At 42.9% G+C, this 18,636-nt stretch overlaps 1 protein-coding gene and 1 long non-coding RNA gene across 13 annotated transcripts in view; one reads left to right on the forward strand and one right to left on the reverse strand.

Moving 5' to 3' along the window:
• The window catches only part of AKNAD1 (AKNA domain containing 1), a 72,223-nt gene that overhangs the window by 4,334 nt on the left and 49,253 nt on the right, over positions 1-18,636 (reverse strand). For 3 of the 12 annotated variants that reach the window (XM_072834789.1, XM_072834788.1, XM_072834787.1), the window contains exons 9-14: positions 15,604-15,701; positions 11,878-12,000; positions 11,676-11,783; positions 9,523-9,604; positions 7,162-7,291; positions 6,040-6,407 (exon numbers count right to left, since the gene is read on the reverse strand). In XM_072834789.1, the coding sequence (XP_072690890.1) occupies positions 6,276-6,407; positions 7,162-7,291; positions 9,523-9,604; positions 11,676-11,783; positions 11,878-12,000; positions 15,604-15,701 (673 nt within the window). In that variant the 3' untranslated portion in view covers positions 6,040-6,275. Of the gene's footprint in view, positions 1-6,030; positions 6,408-6,987; positions 7,073-7,161; positions 7,292-7,331; positions 8,768-9,522; positions 9,605-11,675; positions 11,784-11,877; positions 12,001-15,603; positions 15,702-18,636 lie in introns of those variants that run through there. The other 9 variants (XM_072834797.1, XM_072834793.1, XM_072834792.1 and 6 more) reach the window with 9 other exon arrangements.
• On the forward strand, positions 9,612-18,452 carry LOC140638095 (uncharacterized). Its single transcript, XR_012035280.1, has 2 exons — positions 9,612-13,473; positions 18,009-18,452. It is a non-coding gene; the product is annotated as an uncharacterized lncRNA (long non-coding RNA).

Consider the following 18,636-nt stretch of genomic DNA (forward strand, 5'->3'; position numbering starts at 1 on the left):
TCCAAGAATCAACTGTGCTGATACTACCATTTTAAATTTTCATGTAGGTAAACCTATTACTTTTCCTTTTTGATTTCTGAATTATATGTTAAACCTAGATGGGATCCCTGGGTGGCGCAGCGGTTTGGCGCCTGCCTTTGGCCCAGGGCACAATCCTGGAGACCCGGGATCGAATCCCACGTCGGGCTCCCGGTGCATAGAGCCTGCTTCTCCCTCTGCCTGTGTCTGCCTCTCTCTCTCTCTCTCTGTGTGACTATCATAAATAAATAAAAAATTTAAAAATTAAATTAAATTTTAAAAAAACAAACCTAGAAATACCTTTTACAACTAAGATTATAAATTCACTCATTTTTTCTTCTAGAACATTTCCATAGGTTTCATTTTATTTTTACAGGCAATTCTTTCATCCATCTAGAATTGACTTTAATGTGAGAATGTATGCTAGGTATTGTCTCTTAGCACTTGGCATTAGGTCTCATGCCTCCCCATCTCATACCACAGGGGATGAAAGGCTAAAAATGCAGTTTTGCAGACTTAAAGATAGCAGGGTTCCGGACAGTTTAGGTTCTGCCAATGATTTGCATTTCGTCAAGATTTAGAAGGTGGAGATTATGTACCATGACTGTACTAGTGGGACAAGCAAGCTTCTGCCACCAACAGCACTGGCTTCCTGTTCCCTGGATCACAGAAGATGATAGAACCTTGAGTCTAAAAGTATGTTGGCCCCCAGTTTCTGCCCCTTCAGCTTTTTCTTTGATTTTTCAAAAAATTATTTGTTTGTTTGTTTATTTATTTATTTATTTGAGAGAGCACAAGCAAGCGGGGAGATGGTGGTGGAGGAGAGAGCAAGGGAGAAGCAGGCACCTCCTGAATGCAGAGCTCGACACAGAGCTCAGTCCCAAGACCCCAAAATCATGACCTCAGCAGAAGGCAGACAGACGTTTAACCGACTGAGCCATCCAGGCGCCTCTTTCCTCTGATTTTTAAGGATCTGTATTCTATTCTTTGAAATACCTTGTGGAATTTCTGTTCTATGTGAACCCTGACACAAGCAGTATGTAACAGGAATCCAGCTTTCTTCCTAAACAGTCAGGTATTGTACAATGTACTGGGTAATCTCTCCTCATTGAGTCTGAAATACTATCTTTATCATACACTATATTTGTATTTTGGTCTGTTTCTGAATTCTCTTTTATTGACTTAGAGTTCATAATGTTGTTTTTCCCTGTTTTAATTTGTGCTATACTTTATTTTTATTTTTTTTAAAGACTTTATTTATTCATGAGAGAGAGGAGCAGGCTCCATGCAGGGAGCCTGACGTGGGACTCGATCCTAGGTATTCAGGATCAGGCCCTGGGCTGAAGGCAGGCACTAAACCGCTGAGCCACCCGGGCTGCCCTGTGCTATATTTTATTAAAAAAATTTTTTTAAACTCCATGCCACACGTGGGGCTTGAACTCATGACCCTGAGATCAAGAGTGGCATGCTTTATTGACTAAGCCAGCCAGACACCCCTAATTTGTGCTGTATTTTAATGTATGACAGATACAATTTCTACTCCACCCACATCTAAATCACTGTTATTTTTCAGAGATTTTCTAGCTATTACATTTTTCTAAATAAACTTCAGTATCATTTTGTTAATACCAAGTTATTTTGGATTTTCATTAGGTTTGCAGTAAATTTATAGGTTAATTTAAGAAGAATTGACAGCTCTAGAATATTGAAACTTGAGATTCAGGAATATGGAATGTCTTTTTATTTACCTAAATCTTTATGACCTTCAAAACCTTTATTTTCAGGATGCCTGGGTGGCTCAGCGGTTGAGCGTCTTTGGCTCAGGGTGTGATTCCGGGGTTCCAGGATCGAGTCCTGCATCGGGCTCCCTGCGTGGAGCCTGCTTCTCCCTCTGCCTGTGTCTCTGCCTCTCTCTCTCTCTCTCTATCTCTGTCTCTCATGAATAAATAAATAAAATCTTTAAAAAAAAAACTTTATTTTTCTTCATATAGGTACTGTAGTTGCCATAATACCTTTATATTGTGTTCCATGTATATTAGATTTTTTATATTTTCAAACATCTTTATATAGGAACATTATTGGTTTGATATGTTAATTTCATAACTTGGCTATTTTATTAGTGATAGCAAAATAATAACATGGAAGTGCTTACTTAGAGCTTTATACATGCCAGGCGCTGTTTCAAAGTGCTTATATTACCTCATTTAATCTTCTCATTTAATCCTGTGAGAATAGGCACTATTATTATCATCTCCATTTGAAAGCTGAGAAAACTGGAGCACATGATGTCATGTCACCTGGGCGTGCATGTTGGTACACAGCTCTCTTCGTGCATGGAACATGGGAACGGTTCACTGCCAGTGAAAGGGTTAGTTTTTGGTGTCTTTGTTCTATCTGAGGCCCTTGTGTACCTTGGTTACTGTCTGTCCAGAGTTAATACATGTGGAACAGAGACTTACACTGATCCAGTGCCCTGGGACAGATGGAACCAAGAGTGTGATGACAGCAAACACTGGCCCAATCATTCAGTCACTTAACACCTCAGTGATGACTTTGTCCTGTCAGTGATGTGAGATCCTTTGAGGCCTCCAATTTATGTATATTTTAGGCTTAAAATTGGGGAGACCCTGTTTCCTAAATTTACTGAATTCAAAGACATAGGTTGTCATCTCACATAAATTCCTTGTATAAACTGATCCCACCTCCAGAATTAGCAGTTACCGATTCTGATAAGACCCTGAAAAAGATACTTTGCTCTTAAAACTAACTGAAACCATTTATTCGCTATCTCGGAAGCCCACGTTTGCTTCCTGTTAATATGTGCTTCATTTGTAAAGTATAGTGGATTCACATTGTTCTGCCATATTCACAAAAAAGTAAGGAAATTACCGGCTGTTGGCGAAGACACAAAAAAATTCTTGCATGTGAGCTCCAAAGATCCAGATCTTGACAGTTTATTTTTTAAGATGTGATGCGTCCCTAACTCAGTTCTCTAGGTATTTGTAACCCTTTGTGAAGGCTGTCAAATTGCATGCAAGCAGGTTTCTTTTAGAATCAAAGGAGCAAAAAAGTCTTCATCCCACAGTAAAATTTCTACTACCAAAGCAACATTTTGAGTATTAAATATAAACGTATTCAAATTCAGTAGGAATTAGGTCTATTTTAAATCCCTAGCCATAAGTTTACAGTTGAAAGGAGTGATAAGAGGACTTTTCACTTGTATAATCTAATAGTTAAAGTGCATGGCTAGAATTTCTTTATTGAAGAGTTAAAAACATCCCCCCTCCCTCATCCTGCTTCTTGCTCCTGGCAGCCTCAAGCCATCAGGGCACAGCCACATGTTGGAAATAAACATAAAGAGGCCTCTGAACAGTGGAAACTGCCCGGTGTTGGCTTCCCATATGGCTGCCCTCGCAATGGTGAGCCCTTGAATCTCAAAATACAATTATGTTCAGTTAATGAGCTTGTTTTTCTGGTCTGTTCCTGCAGCAGAGTTAGAAGACAGATCTGTCAGAATTTGCACAAAGACGGGAGGAGACGCCCAAGGCTACATAATTGGTAAATATAAAATAACCTTTGTAAATCAGAACCTGGCACATTATTTTAAAAAAAGATGAGCGAGAGAGTGCCAGCGAGCGAGCGAGTACGAACAGGGTGGGAGAGAGCAGCAGACTCCCTGCTGAGCAGAGGCCCACACAGGGCTCAGGATCAGGACCCTGGGCTCTTGACCTGAGCTGAAGGCGGACACTTCCCACTGAGCCATCCAGGCACCCAGGGCCTAGCACTCCCAGAACTTCTTAAGGACATGGCTCTGTTTCTGGTTCTTGGATTAAACACATTGCAGTGATTGTTCATAATGACCCTCAGTCATCAAGGAAGTGTAAAATTACATTTAGAATATAGTTTAATAAAGCAGAGATGGGCTATATTTTTAAATACATGATTACAATAGTTAAGTTTCTACAAAGGTTAATTGAGGCTTTAAGAACATTCATTTATGGTGGTCCTTTCTAACCTGGGCTCCATGGATTTGCTCTAGGTGTCCCTGAACTTTTAAAAATTGTGTGCAGGGGATCCCTGGGTGGCGCAGTGGTTTGGCGCCTGCCTTTGGCCCAGGGCGCAATCCTGGAGACCCGGGATCGAATCCCACGTCGGGCTCCCGGTGCATGGAGCCTGCTTCTCCCTCTGCCTGTGTCTCTGCCTCTCTCTCTCTCTCTGTGTGTGACTATCATAAATAAATTAAGAAAAAAAATATTTTAAAAAATTGTGTGCAAAATTGTGTGTGCGTATATCCCTTTTCCTTGAAGAGTGGAGCATAAAGGAGGGAGACTCCATACCTTTCATCAGATTCTCAAAGACGGTTGAGCCCAAAAATGGTTAAGAACTAATGAATCGTATGAGAGCCCTTCAAGGCAGAGAAGTGTAATTTTAAACTTGGAGACAGGATAGTGATGCTTGGCACACAAAACCAGGTTATCAAGTTGTGATTAAATTTAGGTAAGTGATGACTAGAAGCCTCTTAGCATATACACAGTTTAAGCTCCCTTCTTTTCCTCTTAAAATGCTACTTCCAGGGATCCCTGGGTGGCGCAGCAGTTTGGCGCCTGCCTTTGGCCCAGGGCGCGATCCTGGAGACCTGGGATCGAATCCCACGTCGGGCTCCCGGTGCATGGAGCCTGCTTCTCCCTCTGCCTATGTCTCTGCCTCTCTCTCTCTCTCTGTGTGTGTGTCTCTCTCTCTGTGTGACTATCATAAATAAATAAAAATTTAAAATAAAATAAAATGCTACTTCCAGTCTTTGCTCTCATCCTTACAGTACCCCAGCTTAAAGTACCATTAGCCACAAAATCAGACGTATCTTCAGGGTGGCCTCTGCTTTATCTCTTGTAAGGCACCCTAAACCAATTTCCAAGTCCCAAAGTTAAAAATAGTCCATTCTCCAGCCAGATGGACAAATAGCAACTGCCTTGGCCACAAAAAATCTTCAAAGTGGGAATAGATTCAATTCTCCCTCCACAGAGCAAAGCTCTGGGGGTTGGGAAACCCTTTGTTGACTGTTTGGAGTGAATAGAGGCCTCAGGAAGCAGAGAAAGAGCCAATAATGTGCTGCTCTGTCATTCGAGAGGTTATAAATCAGTCTTGAAGCAAATCAAAATCTTGTCCTGGCATTCTACACGAAATACTATAAATTTAGTTAATCCCTGGTACATAGTTTTAGTGAATTATCTTCACTTTTGTCCCAAATTCATTAATCTAGGACTAACACTTTTGCATCTGACTTCAAGAGATCTTCACGTAATTTATAACAAACATATTGGAAGAATTCTCATACCGTACAGAAAGTGAGTGAAGAGTATAGAGTCTTCCTTCCCTGAATGACTCCCAATTCCATTTCCTAGAGATCCACTGAATATTTTTGTGTATTGTTCCAGAAAATAGGCATGCCCTTTGAAAAACACGCAAATGAGGTCACACTACATATAGTATGAGTCATCTTGCTTTTTTTTGCTATCTTGTAAGATAATCCACCTCATTTTCTTCAGTGGCTGCAGAGCACTAGCTGCATGACTGTTGGTATTTATGAATCACCATGTAGGGTATTAATTAATTCCATCTCGGGGCTCTTCTCATCAGTGCTCCAGTGCCCATCCATGTGCGATCCCATGGCCTATGTGGGAATGTGGGAGTTACTATGAAGTAATCACTGCTCAGAAGGTTAGTGCTTTTACATTTGTGGAATTTGATACCAAGTTGCCTTCCCACCAGGTTGCACCAATTTACACTTCCACCCTCAGGATACAAAAGCACCTGTCACCCCCAGCCTCCCTGACACTGGCTTTTCTAAACTTTAGTTTTTGCCATACGAATAGACAAAAGTATAGTTTATTGTTTTGTTCTTTTTTTTTTTTTTTTTTAGTAATCTCTACACCCAACATGGGACTTGAACTCCTGACCCTGAGATCAAGGGTTGCATGCTCTTCCCACTGAGTCAGCCAGGCACTCCTAGTTTATTGTTTTGATTTCTTTTATTATGAGTTAGGAAAAACATATTTATTTTAAAATAAATATTAATTTTAAGAATCAAGGGTCCATTTTTTTTTTCCTTTTAAGCACTTGGTGCCCCCCATTTCATATGGTTTTGGTATTTTCTCTAGAAAGTCACCTTCCTAAATTGTATAGTAAGATACTTTTGGGGGGAAGATCAAGTTTTCTTAGCATTTTTCTTTTTTTTAAGTCCTCAGTTGCCTTGGGTCGAACTAGTATTTCATTTGCTTCCTCCATCTCTGTGCTTTGGCAAGATCTTCTGCAATAATTCTAATCATTCGATCAGTAGTTTCTTTCAAAATGGTTGCTGTCCTTAGGGCATGATCCAAAGATGAGTTTAATATCTACAGAGGAAAAGTCCACACGTTAAAAGTTACTGTTTCTGTTAATTGGGTTATCTCATTATTAACATTGCAAGATGGAATTTTTGGAGCATTCTTTTCCCACCCAGTCTATTCCTGTTTTTGACGGTTAGTTTCCTAGGAAACCAATCTGAGATGGAATATATTTTTTAGGGAAAGGGACAGAAAAAACACCCAACACGTGACTGATGAGTGTGAATCAGAGGGTGAGGTCAGCAACCTGCTGGGCTGTTGCCCTGCTTCAGAGGAAGAGGTCCGTGAGAAAGAAGGAAAGCTCTTGGGAGTCATCGAAGGGGATTTAGGGGGTCATAACCCCAGAGGGGGCACCGAGGGGTATTAGTGATTGCATTGGAAGCCTTTGAAAGTGGCCTGGGATTTGATTTGAAAATAGGGAACTGCTGGCAGCTCTAACCCCAGTGTCACTCGAACAGACTTGTGAGTGGCTGGAAACAGTCGCTGCTGCCTTCAGTCCTGGCTCAGGGGATCCTGTGGCTGAGGCACCACCCACAAAACACTTTCTCCAGGAAATTTCCCTTGGAACCAATTTAGGAATAATACAAACCATGTGGCTGCTCAGGCTGTGTGTCCTTATGTTAGTGCTGAGCACACATTGTTTTTAGCAGAGCCAATTTTCTGGTGCCCCCACGCTGTAATAATTTAAAAGCCATCAGTTTTCTGGTCAAGCCCATACTTAAAAGCTGCAAGGATTCTAGATTTTTTTTTCCCGAGTCCTCACCTCAGATTTTGTTTCTTTGGTACTGCCAAAGTTTCTTAAGGATTTGCTTCCAGAAATCCTGCAGGAGTAGAAATGGAGTGAGGGTGTAGCAAGGTCTGAATTGTAGGTCATGAAAACCCTAAGATTCTTTCTAGAAGGCAAAAGCATATTTGTATCAATCTCTCCTCTCCCCCTTGCTCTGTGGTGCTTCAGTAATGGCCGTGTGTGTGTGTGTGTGTGTGTGTTGGGACTGAGGAGTTTATGCACTCTCTGCCTTTTGTAGCTCTCATAGCCCTGTTGTGGTTGACCACAGAAATGAGTTGTTCCACGACCACGAAGGGCATTTCCTCTCAGAATCTGTCTCTACTTCTGTTGCCACAGAAAGAGGCGAGACTCCAATTTTTATTCAGTTTTTATTCTTTTTGGACCAACCTTTTACCCAACATATTTATAAAGCAAATGCACACAAATCTGCCAATTGCAGGCACTTTGACTTGAGTTCATTCTATCACTGGTAAGCTTAACACAGCAAGGAGGCAGCAGCAGTAGGAAGATAGAAGCAGCACCTCTTTAAACAGGCACCCCTCAACTACTACACTGTAAGTATGACTACATCTGTTGATGGTCTGGGTGAATAAGAGGGGCCGGCATCACTATGTACAGTCCTCCTGGTTGTGCACTGCATGGCTCTGGGAGGTTTCATTCACAAAGACTATGTGAAGGGCACTGCCTGGTGTTCTGCTTTGCACAACCATGAGTAGTGGCCTTAATGGATGCCACAAGACCTTGCCTGTTGACAGGTGAGCTATGGAGCCATCCTCACAACCCCCTGGCTTGGGATTCCTTCTGTTAAGCATTACTTCTTTGGTACATAAAACACTTGTGGCAGTCATCTCCAGAAAGTCCGACCTCAAATGCTTGTGACCCAATGTGTCCCTTCATCTCCCTCCCCTACCACATTCACATGAGTTGGTTCCGCAGGTTAGTTGAACACATTGGATCTATCATCCGGTTGACAGCATCAGAGACCATCAGCATCAGGAGCCCCTAGCTAATAGAAATCTCCAGACAGGACAGGGCAGGGCAGTGTGGTGCAGTGGGAAGGGCATAGGCTTCAGAGTCCACTGTCTCCCCACATCCAATCAGTCACCTTATCTACAATAACAGCCATCACTTGCTGAATGCCAGGTACCTTTCCAAGTACTTTATATGTATTGGCTCAATCCTCAATGAATTTGGCACTATTGTTATTCCTACTTGGGGAATAATGGGCAAACAGAGTGGGGAAAGCAAAGCACAGAGATCTCAAGAACACTGAACCAAGATGCAAACCCAAAATAACCCCAGAGGCCACATTTTTGAACACCACACTGCATTATGATAGTAGCTAGTGAGTTCCGACTGAGTGAGTGCCGAGCCTAAACTGTTAACCACCCTGCTACACCACTATTGGTTCTGCCTCCTGACCGCTCTCTTTCCTTTTCTACCACCCTTGGCGAAGGCTACCATCATCTCACCTGGATTATTGCCCCAGCCTCTTACTTGGCCTCTGTGCTTCACGCCTGGACTCCTCTACTCCATTCCTGCTTCTTTAGTAGTTAGAATGATCTTTTAAAACACTAGGAAACTTTAAAAACACTCTGGTTTAAAACTTCATTGGCTTGTTATACTCAAGAGTTTGAAATCCTTCCTGTGGCTGACAAGCCCCTACATGGTCTGCCCTGCCCATCCCTTCACCAGCCCCATCTTGCCCCACAGCCACACGCTCTACACTGTTCCTGAACTTGCCAAGGGCCCTTCCCACTCCAGCAAGCTCTCAGACTAGAATGTCCTCACTGTTAGCCTCTACATCCTCTTGCTAGTTGACTCACACTTATCTTTTGGTGTTCAGCTTCCCTGAACCCCCAAATTAGGTATTAGTACTCAGTACACTCCCTTTGTGGCACTTACAAAGACTGGCCCTTCTACCAAAAAAGTAACTTCCATGAGGGCAGGGACAGTAGTTTAATTTTTCACTGTGTCCTCCCCAAGCAGGTGCATGCGGGGCCTTCTTGGTGCATGGTGCATGCCTGGTGGCCTTCTTGGGGCTGGGAGTCCTTCTATGACCATAATCCCCCTCCCATGTGGCACTCTTGTCATGCAATCTCTCACTAGAAACGATGGGGGTGACCCCTGGCATGGGACACTGCTACTGACATTCAAATATTTGTTGAATGAATAAACAAATGTTTGAAGTATTAGTCATACTTTGGTTTGAATTTTGGCTCTACTACTTATGATCTAGGTGATCTTGGGCCAATAATTTAATGCACTAAGCATATTGTATGTAACCAGTTAATGGGTAGTCATTTTTATTATCATTAATAATAAAATAATACTTACTTTCCTGGTATGGTCTCATGTTCATCATGAGAGGATTTTGGATTCGATGTCTGGGAACAGATCCATTCTGGTTTTGAACAAGCTGAAAAATGTTAGCTATGATTAAATTCAGAGCATCAAAAATGATCCCCAAATGGTGGATATATGGGTATCATTTCCCGAACTTTTCTGTATGAATGAAATATTTCATGCAATTTTAATGAATAAGAAGATTAGGGAACATAGAAAACAAAGAACGTTCAAGTATTCTGAATTCACAAAAAGAAATTCAACTTATTTATTTATTTTAAGAAATCCAACTTTTAAAAAGAGTTTTCTCAGTACCCAAGAGACCAAGAGTCTAGATTTAGGTTTCTGGGGTGCTAGCTGTGTACTTCTTGAGCATCTGTCCAACCTCTGTGGACTCAACTACTTCATCTGACAAGTGAAGGGATAATCCCTTCCATAGCATGGACCAAATGGATTCCTGAAGTCCTCTCCAAACACAAGAGCAAGGCTTCTAGGAGTCAGAAACTAAATTATGTTACTAAGACAATTCCAGAAAATTGAGACTAAACTGAAAAGAAGATAAATATAGGAAAGGCACCATGGAAGATAAGAAGAAAGTCAGGGAAAGGAAGAGAGAAGAATCAATGGCCTAAAATCTGCTTTCTCTGTTTCTGGTTCTCCTTCCAGGTCTCCTGTCTTATTCGTCCGTCTCTCATAGCTAGGCTTCACACCCCCTGAGGAGGGTTCTATTTGACAAGGAACTAGGAGACATTGTCTCTCAGACATGGAAGGCAGAGCAGAAGCCAGAAAGCTCAAATTAGTCATGCTGACCACCCAAACTTAAGTCATGATGAGCAGAGATACTAATGAGTTCAGTCTTAATTCTTTGCTCTCCAAATATAATTTTGGATTTTATTTGAAACATCATAACTCAGAGTTGGGAAGGACCATAGGGTCATCTGGTCCAGTTCTAGTCTGGTCTATAGATTTGCAATATCCTGATGGAGTATATTGTCTCCGGATGGGATCTGTAGAGACATCTCTACAGATAGGACTCATGACCTCCCACAGCAACCCACTCCATTCCAATTTCTGGAAGATTCTTATCAACATTGAACAATGCCTCTCTATGACTTCTACCCTCTTGGCCACATCCATTTACTAATGCAGTTCAAAGTCACACTTCAGATGACTCAGTTGACCCCTCATTCCTTCATATATTGGAATAACAAGTCTCATGGGCTATAGACCCAAAGGCCAAGGAGACAGTAAAGAAATCTGCCCTGTTGCTTCTGCAGAGTTTTAATGGCTGTCATCTTGAAAGCATACATCCATTTGAAGGATTTGGCAGCTGGGGGTGTAAGGGACGCACAGCTGAGTTCAATGAGGTAGATGGCATTCTTTCATCTTGGAAATTGGCAGTTGGGAAAGATAAGAAACATTCCCCTGGATGCCCTGTCCCAGATAGGGAGAAAAAGTGCTCTGGTGGTATGAATTTTTCCCTCAAGCAGAGGATGTCAAAGAGCAGCTATGGCTGTTGTTCAGAAGCAAAACAAGGAGTATTTCCTTCTCTCCCTTTTGTTCTCTTAGCACACCCTTTGCTCATTGTAACATCACATTTTGCCATGAATTTTCCTTATTTGGGTATGAATTCCTTTCAATAGATTATGAACTCCTTGGGAGGGAGGAGCCATGTCTTATTCATCTTTATAAATAAATGTTTGTGGGATTTTAATTTTTTCCAAAGACAGCAAAATTTTATATTGAAATTAGCAATATGATGTTTAAGGAGTATAAAAATAGTCTGTTTCTTTACATGACGACTTTTAGTAGAGATATGTTTAAAGCTTTCACCTGAATAATAGCAATACTAGTGGTAATTATTCAGTTGGTCATTTGTTTAGCAAATATTTACAATTTGTTACCCACTTACACTGAGTTAGCACTTGATAACTTTATTGCTAGGATCTCCTATCTCCCAGCCCTGGCCCAGTCTCTTGCCATCCAGGATGTAAAAGCATCAGATGAGTACTGGAGAGCCAAGCAGCAGACTGGAGAGGGCAAGGGCTCCCCAAAGGGAAGCAGTAGGCTGTGTGATATGGGTCCCGCACGCCCAGGAGACCAGCCTGTTTACAAAGATGAGATCATGCAGCAGATATACTTACAAGGTGAAGAATTTTTATTGTCATTTAAAAAGCAGAGCTTGACAAAGGCACTTCTTTCGTTAGGATTTAAGTAATTCTGTCCTGGGCTGTTGTACCTATAATGAAATTCTAAAAAGAAAAGATGAAAAATACAACTCGTTACCTGCAAACAACAGCTGTCCCCACTCACGAGCTCTTTGCAAGTCCTCTGAGCCGCACTCACCTTTGAGTGGCTCTTTGCGACAGACTCTTCTGGAATTGTGATTCTCAGTGCCATAGTTTTCACATTTATTACTCTGCAATCCAGTCCTGGAAGCAGAATGGCAGCTGGGGCTGGTATCAGAACCTGAAAAAGCCCAAGTTACACAGAGGAAGAGTTTCTTCATTAGAGTCCTAAAATGCGGTGTGGAGAGTACAGTTCTAACCGTGCAAGGTATGCCGTAGGCGCCAAAGTGTTCAATTTCCCCAGCTGTGTTCCCAAGGGGAGCTGCCAGCCTAGGGATGACATTTGGAATCCCATTATGACAACTGAGAGATGTTTTGGTAAGTAGTAGATCTTAGCCTCAAGCTTTTCCTCGCACAGGTAGGGGCTTAGAGGTCTGTTGAATCGATGAGAGAGGTCTGTGAGAATTCGGTCCACTGAATTAACAACATATGCAAGATTGGTATTTTTCCTGATTTGCCCTGATACACGCATGTTCTTTTCTTAGATCTTATTGTGGCCAAGAGCTTGTGTTTTTTCACCTAGATGTTTTACTCTACATCAAATCCATGAGCTGATACAGGAAACTGAATTATAGCTTTGCCCTTATCTGCACCAAAGAGGGGCTGGTAGTAGAGAGTGTGTATGACTAGTGCAGGTCTAGAATCTGGCAGGCTGTGGGCAATGGAGCCTTCCAGATAAGGCTGGAGTGTGAGAGCCTGGGCCAGACAAGCAAGCACAACAGGCTTGGGGTCCAAGCAGCATCTCAGCTCCAGGAGTGATGAGGCCAGAGGACAGACTGCCAGTGCTACCTGCCTTGTGCACCCAGTATTATGCTCATTTGTAACATTATCTTTCTAAGAGTAAGTCACAATGGAATGAGCTCTGGGGATGTTTTTTCTCTTCCATATCTCAGTCAGTAGTCATTGAGGGGCTCCTGGGTGGTTCAGTTGATGGAGCATCTGACTCTTGGTTTTGGCTCAGGTTTTGATCTTGAGGTCGGGCTCCATCTCAGTGTGGAGTCTGCTGGAGATTGTCTCCCTCCCCCTTTGTCCCCTCCCCCCATTCATGTGAGCTTGCTGTCTCTCTCTCTCTCAAATAAATAAATAAATAAAATTATTGAATCTCTTCTCAATCTATAACTGAAGGAAATTACAATAGAGGATCATGGGCCTACCCTGGGAAGGTTGCATAGTAGAAAGAGAATGAGGTTCAGATAGACCCGAGTTTAAAGTCTGGTTCTGCCACTAGTTAGTGGTGATGGTTAAAAATATGTCCAAAAATTTTTTGATATGTTCTTCAGAATGTAGAGCCTAATTCTTCTCTCCTTGAGTGTGGGCTGGATTTAGTGACTGAATTTAATCACAAAGTGGTAGGGATGACGTATAAATTCCAAAACTAAAAAAAAATAAAAAAAATAAAAAATAAATAAATTCCAAAACTAGGTCATAAAAGACTCTGAAGCTTCCATTTTGGACTTGGTCTTGGATCACATGGCTGCCATGTCATAATGACACTCAAGCAGCTTACTGGAGAGGCCCACATGTAGAGGAACTAAGACCTCCTCCCAATGGCCTTGTGAGTGAACCTTCTTAGAAGCAGATTCTCCAGTCCCAGGCAAGTCTTCAGATGATGGCAGTACTGACCAACATCTGACTACAGCCTCATGAGAGAACTTGAGCCTGCATCACCGAGCTAAGCTGCTCCCAAATTCCTGACCCATAGAAATTACAAGATAGAGGGATGCCTGGGTGGCTCAGTCAGTTAAACTTCTGACTTCGACACAAATCTTGATCATATGGATCTAGCCCCATATTGGGCTTGCTGCTCAGCGGGGAACCTGCTTCTCCCTCTCCACTGCTTGTTCTCTCTCTCTCTCTCAAATAAATACATAAAATCTAAAAAAAAAAGAAAAAGAAAAAAATAACGAGATAGAAAACATCTGTGGTTGTGAACCATTAACTTTTGGGATACTTCACTATACAGCAGTAGAAATACATCAGCTCTTTGGCAAGTCACTAAATTTCTCTGAGTCTCCATTTCCTTATCTGTAAAATAAAGATAATTCCTGCTTACAGGAGTGTAGGGTAGATATGTTATATACTATATCAGCAGTTCTCAAATTCTTTATGTCAGAACCCTTTTTATATTCTTAAAATTGAGGACCCTAATTGAGGACCCTAAAGAGCTTTTCCTTATAGTTTTTATCTACCATATATCATAATTTGTGCCATTTTTTTATGCCTGTGGTGAAAAATCTCACCCTGCATTGGAGAAGAGCTATTATAGTACATTCAGTCAGTTGAATATGGACTGGTATTATAAATTTCAAGTCATTTTTGCTTCTGCAGGATCATTCAAATCTTTCCAAGACTGAATGGACAGTCCTAAGGGCTTTTTTTTTTTTTTAAATAGAATTCTAAACTGAGGGATTTAAAAATATTTTATTTATTTTGACATTTAGAACCAATAGTAATTCATTTCATGCTGACAAAATACCAGGTTTTTATTTTTAATTTTTCAGAAACATTTTATTCATTTATTTATTTTAGAGAGAGAAAGGGGAGGAGCAGAGGGGGAGGGAGAGAGACAAGCAGACCCCATGTTGAGCATGGGACTCGATGCAAGGCTGGATCCCACCATCCCAAGATCACAACCTGAGCTGAAACCAAGAGTCCAGCGCTCAATAACTGAGCCAACCAGGTGCCCCAAAGTAATGGGCTTTAATTTAAAAGAAAAGTATGAGACGAGTGGCAGTGTTTTATGTTTTGGCAAGCGTCTTGAGGATCTGGCTTAATAGAAGGCAGCTGGATTCCATTCAATCTGTTGCAGTATTGGCCTTGCATGGATACGTAGCTGGGAGAGAGAGGACTTCACCGCCCTCCTGAAAGGGTCTCAGGGACCCCAGGGCCTTCCGACCACACTTTGAAACCCTGTACTGTTACAGCATATCTGGTATAGTAGGTGTTCAATCGATGAAACATTACTGTTACTGTTAGCAAATGAATTATCTACAGAGAAGAAGTAGGACTACATGGGACAGAACAGAAAGAACACCGAGTTGAAGGAAAGACTCTGGGCTACCAGTCTGTATCAACATCCACAAGCCTTGTTAGCACTCTGGCCCCAGTTTCTCGGGTACAAACAGGGTGGACTAGGCTCAGGGGTGACTCTCAGGCTCGGGAGTCGCCTGGACAGGCAGGCCTCGGCCTCACCTCTTCCTCACCAGTGTGTTTCTGCCAGGGGATGTTTTTCTACTTCAACTACCTTTGGAGGAAGGCGGCTATGACCAAAAAAAAAAAAAAAAAAAAAAAAATCACTGAATCCCATGCCCTGCCCTGGTGCTCTCCTGGCCTCCTCCCAGCTCTCATTTTCTTTGCTTCTGTGAAATGTGTGTGGACGAGACAGCAGCAATTCTCCCACGGCCAGTAAGCTCACCAGGTGCAGATTATGGGTCACGCTGGAAGGGTGACACACAGAGCTGAGGCCACCTCATGACCCAGTGCATGGAGTCCTCTGATTCCCACAGAAACAGACATGGGCATTTTCACCCTGTCTGACCACATTTGATCTATTTGAATCTATTCAGTTATTAATTTTTTACATATTGCCTCCAAAAATACAATATGCAACACCCTAGTCTAGGTAAAGCTGTTTGGTGTGGCAGGTGGTCTGTCTGCAGTGAGCGGACCGTGGAGAGGGGCCTTGAGGCTGGAACACCCACAGCCCTGGGGCCCCTCAACTTACTGACAACAGAATCTGCACGCAGCGCCTCTTCTTGAATGGCAGTGGGACACTTTCTGCTGTTGGTCCTTCTGTGCCCTTTCTTCTCCATGTTTTCCTTCCTATAAGAGGTGCATAAGATCCCATAAACTTTTTGTACACTTCTCACAGAGATCATGAGAGTACTGGTAAAACTGAAATGTTCGGGATCCCTGGGTGGTGCAGCAGTTTGGCGCCTGCCTTTGGCCCAGGGCGCGATCCTGGAGACCCGGGATCAAATCCCACGTCGGGCTCCCGGTGCATGGAGCCTGCTTCTCCCTCTGCCTGTGTCTCTGCCTCTCTCTCTCTCTCTGTGACTATCATAAATAAATAAAAATAAAAAAAAATAAAACTGAAATGTTCAATTTCTTGTATCAGAGCCTGGGGCGATAATGGGAGTGGCATGTTGTCCTCATAACAGAGATCCCTTCTGCCTGTCTTTCTATAAGAAACTTCGCCCCAGCACCAGGTGGCCTGGTAAGAATGTGTATGCTAAATGTTAAAAGTAAATCTGCTTTGTTCCCCAGAGGATAGCATCTAATCATCATGCAATATAGAAATATAGATGCAATACAGAAATTTGTACAGAATTATAAAATTCTGTACAAATTTGTATGGAATTATATCATTGTATTTGTATGGAATTATAAAATTTGGAGTTTTCTTTTATTCATGTCTCCAAATCAATTCTTTTTTTAATAAAGATTTTATTTCTTTATTCATGAGAGACAGAGAGAGAGAGGCAGAGACACAGGCAGAGGGAGAAGCAGGCTCCCTGCGGGGAGCCCAATGTGGGACTCGATCCCCATGAGCCTGGGATCATGCTCTGAGCCAAAGGCTCAACCACTGAGCCCCCCGGCGCCCCTTAAAATCAATTCTTTATCAGTACTAGGTCACATAGGAGCCTTTGTGGCTTTGGCTCCATAAAGTGCAAGCTGAATGCACCCAATGAATCCAGCAAGATGGATTTTGTCCAGTGTGTATGGGGCTAAAAGCTATGGGAGCAGACAGGGTTAGTTTTAGCTGTACAAGGCCACCAGGGGGCATCAAGAAAGATACCTTACAGTTGTCATTTACCAGGACACTTTCTGTGACCTGTCTGTAGCTTCAGCCTCCTTCTTCACAGAAATTCTAACTCCTTCAGAGAAATTCTGATTAATCACAATTCCTAATAAAGCCCTTGCTGAGCCCCTGAGATACAGTAATAGCCTCCAGGAAAGTTGCTCGTTCTTAGTGTGGAAGGCACTTTGCCCATGATATCCTGGACATCGCTGGTGGGTGGAATGAGATGCATTCCCTGGGGGATGGGGGACAAGCCCTAGGCATTCCCTGGCAAATGCAGCACACCCAACTGTGCTAGGCCTGCTGCCCGTGGAGAGAAGCACTGTGGCTGGAGTTGGTGGGGCTGGGGGCTGAGAAGCTGGGCCCTTCCCTTCGGAAAAACATGCTTTCTTCCTGACTCACATATTTTCTCACACCTCATTTTCTGTCTCCACCCTCCGCCTTTGGGGCATTTGAACATCTGCTCTCCAAAGTGGAAAACCTGGATTTCTTTCAAGTGAGTTCAGGCCCACACATGACTTTCTTTTTCTGCCTCTTTAAAACTTCTTTGAACACTAAAATCTTCTTGCCAAATGCAAAAACCAAGAGCCATTCTACTTGAGGAGACAGTTTTCCAAGAAGATAAAGTAACTAAAGGGTGTTCTTAATCCAGAATCCTGCATCAGGCACAGCACAAAGGGATAAGCATTTTATATGCAGCATATATATCCTTTATGTGCATATAAATACCCTCCAAATGTCAGCAAATGTCATAAAGCACATGTCCTAACAGAGATATCTAATCTTCTAGAAGAGGAAAGAGTATATAGAGTCCTTTGTTCAATTAGTCCCTCAGGTGTTATGTAGTTTACCAAGATTTTAATTTATAAAGCATGTGTATCTCTACTTCACACCCCATCAGTACATTCATTGTTAGATCTGATTTCACACTTGGTTGTGCTTTTCCTGCCCTCTTGTCCATCATTAAAGAGAAATTTTAGTCTGGAATATCGATCCCTGCCTTGGTACTACAGAGTACCTGTGAGGTCTAGACTAGGAATTTGGAAAAGAAGCATTTAATACCTTGAATGCTTAATCAGAATGTGTTTTAAATGTAAAACTGTTTTTATTATACTGAATACAATCTAAAAAAAATTCCCAAACCTGGGTTTAATTCAATAGATAGTAACAGTGGGCCTGGGGCGGCTCAGGGAGTCGGCATCATCATTGCCTCTTATATTTAAAGGAGAATCAAAGCCTGTGGTTGGCAGGTCAGTTCCAAGCCACGGTCCACAGCCGACGCCGCACGGTCATTTTTAGCACAAACACGGAGCTGTTTCCTTTTTTAGGGGGAGGAAACTCAGCAATACCAACACTTAGGACAAGCGCCCATTCCCGCGGTGGATCGCGCTCCAACCTCAGACCTCGTCACCTGCGCCTACTAGAGCCCATTCTGTGCGGGACGATTGTGGCGGAGCGGCCCTGCCTCCTGACCCCTGACCTCTCCAAGGGAAGTGAGCCAAGCTTTGGTCCCGTCCACAGCGCCTCCTGAGGGCGCAACAGAAGCTCCAAATGATTCCGAATCCACATGGGCTGGCAGCGGATCCCAAGAAAGTTTCCGGGAGCCCTGGGTGGCTCAGCTGTTGAGCGCCGCCTTCCGCCCAGGGCGTGACCCCGGAGTCCCGGGGTCCCTGCTCGGGGCCTGCTTCTCCCTCTGCCTGTGTCTCTGTCTCCCTCTCTCTCTCGCCGTGTCTCTCAAGAATAAATAAATAAATCTTAAAAACAAAACGAAAGTTTCCGAGAACATTACGGTTTCTCCGTAGGATTTCACATCTGTAGGTTTTTGCACGATTTATAGCTTCTTCGCCTCTGGAAAATCCCCCGAGATGTGGGGTTGGGTTTATTCCAGTGGGCGGACGGAGGGGCAGGGCAGCTGCTCGGGGGACGCGAGGAGGGGGCGGGGCACGCTGCTGTCCA

Source organism: Canis lupus, chromosome 8, assembly GCF_048164855.1.
Source record: "Canis lupus baileyi chromosome 8, mCanLup2.hap1, whole genome shotgun sequence".
NCBI classification, from domain to species: Eukaryota; Metazoa; Chordata; class Mammalia; order Carnivora; family Canidae; genus Canis; species Canis lupus.